Source organism: Helobdella robusta (assembly GCF_000326865.2).
Source record: "Helobdella robusta unplaced genomic scaffold HELROscaffold_24, whole genome shotgun sequence".
NCBI classification, from domain to species: Eukaryota; Metazoa; Annelida; class Clitellata; order Rhynchobdellida; family Glossiphoniidae; genus Helobdella; species Helobdella robusta.
In genome coordinates, this window is record NW_008704261.1 from 1,176,798 (window position 1) to 1,183,948 (window position 7,151).

Genomic DNA, 7,151 nt, shown 5'->3' on the forward strand with positions numbered 1-7,151 from the left:
GTAATGGTTCTGATTTAAAACTTTACTTTTGTTGTAGTTTTTGACTTCATGTCTGCTTTCTCCCACGGATGTTTTTTCAACTTCAACATCAAACGTTACAATTTGAGAAGAAACAACAGTAACAGATTTTTACCTATGTATCTATATTTTCAGTTTTTTCAAGTTCCGATTCCTTTTGAAAATTCGAATATGATCGATTAATTATAAAAAAAAACATGTTTTCTGGTTTTTCTTTGCCAACGCCTTTTGTTTTTTTTTCTTATTTCTGAAACTTCTGATTTACGCTGATAATCATTTCTCTGATTTCACTCTAGTTTTTGAAACAACAGTTAAAAGAACGCTTAACTAAAAACACACATATTAAAAAACGGGGATTGACATCACCATGACAATACCAGAAAAACCCACTATCATTAAGATAGACTTACTATATAAATAGAATAGATATAATGGGCAAATAGATTTGTATTAACCATGGCGTCCTTAGAGGCGTGGGAATGAACAGCTGAAAGAAATGAAAATAATCGAATAAGAAAATTTTTTTTGTGAAAGTAAAATTTTAGAAAATTTTGTTTTTATTTTTTAATCAAATGCATATTGAAATTCGAAGTAAAAAGTACAATTTTTACAAATAAAAAAAATTAAATTAAAAAAAGATGCACTTTTAATCTACAAAGTTCTTCCCAGTAAAATTCACGCTAAGATAAACAATTCAATTTTTTTTAAAATCATTTTAATTTAATTGAATTTGTATTGCTTATTGTTTATAAACATATTGTTAATGTTTTGAAAAAAAACACATTGAACATAACCATTAATTTTATTTTGTTTTAATTGGAAAAATAATCCCAACAATTTAAAAAAAAATAATATCTCTCTTTCCATGGACCAGTCACTGACTTCAAAATTATGAATTTAAAACTGCTACATTCCCAGATCAATAGTAATGAAATGTGCTTTTAATAAATTTCAAACATTTGAACAATATTTGTATGTTGTTTGCAAAATGATTTCATTTACATCATCTGTGAAACAATGTTCGTGTTATGAGACTAAATTATGAGACTGAATTTAGCCACAACGACCGACGTATATATTATGTGCGCGGAGAGATCGTGAAAAAAGAGAGGACCATCTGCTTAATGCACAGCATATGCTCATATATGTTACTAATAATTGTATAGCTATATAAATCCTTAACTGATCATTGAAATGTATGAAAAGTATGTATTCTATATATTTAAGTAACGTATGTATGAACAATGATTGTGGGATGTATTGAACAACATAAAGAAATTGACAGTAAGATGAACATAAAAATCGATTAAAAATATTATTAATTGCAGCCTCAAAAAAAGATTTTTACCACTGATGTAGAATTAAATTACCTTTCTAACAATATATCAGCCACTGAAAAAAAACAGCCTTCCAGGGTGTTCAAAACCCGAAAAACTAACACATTTCATTGTGCATCGAATCACAAAAACATTTTTTTTCACTATTCATAATTGCGGCCTCAAAATAGATTTCTGCCACTGATGTAGAATTAAATTACCTTTCTAACAATATATCAGCCACCAAAAAAAAACAGCTTTCCAGAGTGTTCAAGACTCAAAAAACTAAAACATGTCTTTGGGCGTCGTATCACAGAGACTGAAACAGAAAGATATTGCTGGGCAAAAAAAAATTTTACTCGCAGACATGGTGGCCGGTGCTATTGGTCTGCCATCATATCATCGCTTTTATTTCATTATAAAAATCATTAAATTACACGATCTGTTAGCCTGAGTATGCGTGTGTGTGTTTTTGTATGTATTGTGTATGTATAGTGTTTGTGTATGTATTGTATATGCAATCTGTTTTGATAAATGAAATAACAATAATTAACAAAATAACTTAACGATATCTTTAATAATTAATTCGATAGTAAATTTAATTGACTTCAAATTCAACAATGTTCGTTTATGTCTATGTGCGTTTTATTCAATGGGCTTTTTTGGTTGTGCTATTTTTCAGCTGAGTAGCATCGATGTTTGTTTTTTACTATTGAATTTTAAGCGGTGTGCGCTCGTGTATGTGTGCGCTTTTTATTGTAGCCAATCGCACAACGTAGTCCATCATTAGGTTAAATATGAGAGCGGTGCCATTGGTTCTGCATGCATTATGCCCGAACCAATGATTACAGTTTATATTTTTCCAATTCTTACCAATACCTATATCTTTATATATGTGTGCGCGTGTGTGTGTATGTATGTACTATGTACGTACGTATGTATGTTTGTAAGTAAATAAATTTGCAAAGCCTTTTTGCATGAACATTAAAGATAATTATTTGAAGTATTGTGTTTTTATTATTAAAATATTAAATATGAGTAACGACACTATATACAAAACAGCACAGAGCAGCGTCGCATATATAGCATATCAAATAACAAGATATACATACATAGAATGTCTATTAAAATATATAGATATATACAGGCGGCACGCCTCAAAGATGCAATCATTATCATCGCAATCGTCACAATTTCACAAAATATACAGGCGGCATATTTCAATCGCGCAATCATTATCATCGCAATCGTCACAACTTCACTAAGCTCCCCATCCTCTAAAACGTCGTCCCGACGTTTGCTCTTATAGATCTTTACCAGACTCAGGAACTTCCACAATCCATCCCTCTAGCTCCGGTCCCCACCTCGTTGGTTTCCTTCGTTTTCTTTCTGTTGTGGCTGTCGTACTCGATTGAGTTTCCGTCGGTTGCTAATCGTTTTCGGTCGGTTGTTCGTCCAGACCAGCAAACAGGTCCATCGATGGCTGATTACCTACGGCGAACAAATCAAAGAGTTCGTCAGCAAGCCTCACGAGTTCTGGAACGATGTCCGGCTGGTTGTTAAAGATTCTGGCGTATCTTCGCTTTTCCAGGTTTGGACAAGCAACTCGGTCGACTCGTCGCTACTTCGTGGTGGTGTTTCTGTTGACTCCCCTTTGGAATCGTCTTCTGCGATGTCTTCAGGCTCAACCTCCGGCACTTAGAATGTCATCAGTTGATCGGCGAGTTTTCTTGCCTAGTCCGCTCTTTCTCTGCGCCTTTTGGGTTCATCTATACATCCATGTAGGACAAACGCTGGCGCCAGTTCTGTCAGCATTTCGCTCATCGCCGCCCTCGCCACAGATGGAGGGGACAGGTAGGTGGATAGAGGGGACAGAGAGACGGAGGAAGTGGACAGCATGGAATTATATAACTGGAAGCGACCTACCATCGTTTTAACATTGAAAATTTTTTTCAACGGGCAAGTTCCTGAAAATTAATTATTCATGAGCATTTTGGTTTATTTTTAGAAAAATCTGAGATATAATTAGAAAAAATCTTGGCCTTCCCGAAGTTATGTTAATGACTCTTTGCCGATCTGCATTCAGCTCGTTTGTTAAAATTTATTTCGTTTTCAACATTCCGTGAAGTTTTAGGTTTTATAAGGTGCCGTATTTAATCGTTAAATAGATATTGCCATTTTTTTGATGCATCAGAAAAATCGAAGATTTATAATAAGTTTGTTAGCGATCCTCATTTTCCTGAAATAAAGATTTCTTCATTCATTTTCCCAGCACCCACGAATCACGATGATTAGAGTAAGAATCATTCCTAAATTAAATTAGAATCTAGAAAACAAAAAGAAGTCGGTAAAAATTTTATTGTAAAAATGAAATGTTATTAATATTTAAAAAATATAACTCATAATCAATTTATAATATAAATATATATTTATATTGTTATAAATAAATTAATCAACTAATAATTTTTAAATTAAGATGTAATTCCTGTGCATATGTCCTAAACTAGAATCTTTCAACACCCCAAAGCTTACAATACAAAGGAATATTTGCTTTCAACATAACATACCCAAACCAAATTTAATCACAGGAGGAGGTTTTTAAAATTTCTTTTGGTAGTAAAAGCAAACAATTTTTTTTTCTGTTTTAATTTTAAATGCTATGATCTATATATAATTTGTTAATATATTAAATTAATTATATAATAATTTGTTAATATCAAATTCTTTAACTTAACTATTTCAACTGTAATTGACATTAATATATTAAAAAAATAATAGTTTAATTAATATTAAGCTAACATGAAATTCATTATGCTATTGATTTAAATTTTATAAAACGAACAACTGTTGATTATTAATAGAATAGGTATGTAACGTTTAATAATTTTTAGTTTAACATTACTATTTATAAAATAACCCTGAAGGTAGGTGCTAGATCATGTAGATGTATATTTTTATATTTGTGTAAATTGTTATATTTCTTGCTTGTTGATTATAAAACATCTATCTTGCTATAATTAGTAATTAATTTAACTTGTAGTTTGATCAGTCCTACTTTTTTTATTTCTGGATTTCGGTCTTATTTGTTGTATAACTGCAAAATGTTTGATTTACATAATTATAAATTTATCTTTCAACTATCTTGAAAAGTGAAAATTATATATATGTATATATATATATATATATATATATATATATATATATATATATAAAGATAAAACTAAGGTTGTAGAATTTGCTTCTGATGTAATCTATTAGAAACACTGTACAAATTCAATAAAACAATTGATTTAATAAATTTAAATAGAATAATTTTCGTTGCATTTTGTTATTTAATTTACTTTTATTAAAACTGCATGTTGAGTGAAAACTCTTTAGTTAAGTTAAAACGTGTTAATGTTGTACATGATGTTATTATTTTTTTTATTAATTCATAATAGTGGTTTGCATTCTGTACATCATTGAAATGATTTTCCATCTTAAATAAATCTTCGTTGACACATTGTGGGAGTATGTTGCTTTCAATTACAAGTTTTTTCTTAAAACAATAATTACTTATTTTTAATAATCTTTCTGATTTTTGGCAGATCTGAAAATCATTAAAATTTATTGTTTTTACCAGAAAATAAATAAATGTATCGTTTTACTTTTAATACTCCTTTTGAGGGATATGTCAATTGTCCAAGCCAATTATGCACATTTTTCTTAAATTATTTGTAATTAAGTTTAGTTTAGATATATAAAAAAAACCGTTGAGTTTTGTAAATGTAACACCATCTAAATTTTTCAAACTTAGTATGTAGGCTTTCATTTCATAAAGTTTATCTATAGTGGCTGTCAGGTTGCTCTTTGTAATGTATTGCTTCCATTCTCTATCTTGTATCAGTTTGCTGTTCAATATATGGAAAAGATCATTGATGTTTTTCACTATTGTTTCAGAAACGTCGGAAAAAAACATAAAATCCGTTTAAGAGTTCCGATGATTTAGCCGCAGAGCAACTAAAGACTCGAGATGCTTATTTAACTTTCTTCTTATGCTTTTCAAAATTTACACGATTTTTGGTTAATTTATTTTTTAGTTTCATTTTGATTTGTTGCTGATAATTAACTAAGTTTACGATATGATTCCATTTGATTGGATTATTATTATAAAATATCATATAAGAATGAAACAAATTCCTCATTAATTTCAGCATGTGGCATGCATCAAATGATATATATTTTCTGGCCGGTTGTTGGGGACAAGAAACTTGTTTGCATGTTTGGAAATGTAAAAGAGCATCGAAGCAATCCACATGCCGAAACGTTAGTGGCCAACCCATCCAATACCAGTGAAACAACCCTAAAAAATAAATATAATGTATAAAAATTTTAACATATCTTTAAGAATAACAAATGTTGTTTACCCTAACTCTAGCATTATGTAACTTATCAATGGCTTTCTCTATAAAATCTTTCAACTTGTGAAATGATAATTTATTTGTATAAAAATAAGCTATTGAATGCCTCCAAGCTTCTCTCAGACCAACAACATAAAAAACCAACACCTCTGAAGCAACTATTATGTCCTCATTCCCATCTCCATAGTTAACATATCCAATAAAGCCATCTTCACAAATAAACAATGCGTTTGATAATTTATGCTTAACATTTAACATCTATAAAATTAAAAAAATTGATAACAAATGTTTATGGTGAAATGGGAATCAAAAAAAATCAAGAAATAAATAAAATACACAAGGAATAAACTAGCATATGCTACCAAAATAAGCTATATTTTAAACTCACAAAATATATTTTAAAAAACCTACCAATTTTCCTATTATACATTATTTGAGGCTTTATTGATATCAAATCAAGGATTAAAGAGCATTTGCAATATTTCATTTGCAGTACATATTTTTTTATATAGCTATATTAGTTTACAGAATATCATTATTAACAAAATTTTACTTGTTCAATGTTCTCGAGTGTGGCAGTATTAGTCCAGCTGCATATAAAAGGTCTTGTAACTATCATTATATACTTTGTTAACTCTTTTTAAATGGTATGAGTTTTTTATCTAGAAGCAAAAAAAAAACAAAAAATTAATCAAAATTTCAATTCATTTTGCTATGGTTACATAACATAAAACCTTTGTATGTAGCTAATTCATTTTTTAATTTATTACATTCATTCATAAGTTTTCTTATTGTTGCCTGCAGCATTGTGATTCTGGACTTGTAATACTTTGATTGCCTTTGCTGTTGCTTGATGAGATGTGCATCCATTGAGCAAAACGTCTAAATATGATTTAAATTTGAAAGTAAAGAGCTGCATTTAAAATTTGTCATCATATATATATATATATATATATATATATATATATATATATATATATTATATAATATATATATATATATATATACCCAATAAATTAAAATAAAGAAACTCTTTTTATTCTGTATTTCTTATGACAAAAAGCCATTTTACAAAGGCATCCTAATAATAATAATAAACCCATAATATAAAAACAATATAAAAAATATTTGAACATTAATTAACGATTGTGAAAAAAAATAAAAAGTCAAAAATTTAAAATAAAAATACAAAAAAGCAAAACCTCTTTTGTCTTTTCTTCTACTAGTCTGGGCCTAGTGTCTCCTGGCACAATGTAACATTTTTAAAACTTTTAAACAAATAAACTTTATAAAATCAAAATGGATCAAATAATAAATGATTCCAAAAATTTTACATAATTCAGTTAAATTATTAAGTTAAAAATCGATTAAAACTGCCGTAGAATGATTTTAGCAGCAAAAAAACGTTTACAAGAAT

The 7,151-nt window shown here is 28.8% G+C and overlaps 1 protein-coding gene across 1 annotated transcript; it reads left to right on the forward strand.

The window, feature by feature from the left end:
* Nucleotides 1–1,626: 1,626 nt before the first annotated feature.
* On the forward strand, nucleotides 1,627–5,968 carry HELRODRAFT_172651 (hypothetical protein; the record flags this gene model as incomplete). The annotated part of the gene is made up of 5 exons (XM_009019315.1): nucleotides 1,627–1,720; nucleotides 2,644–2,776; nucleotides 2,926–3,188; nucleotides 5,528–5,639; nucleotides 5,890–5,968. 5 exons carry the CDS (start codon nucleotides 1,627–1,629, stop codon nucleotides 5,966–5,968), a joined length of 681 nt encoding a protein of 226 aa, XP_009017563.1.
* Nucleotides 5,969–7,151: the final 1,183 nt, after the last annotated feature.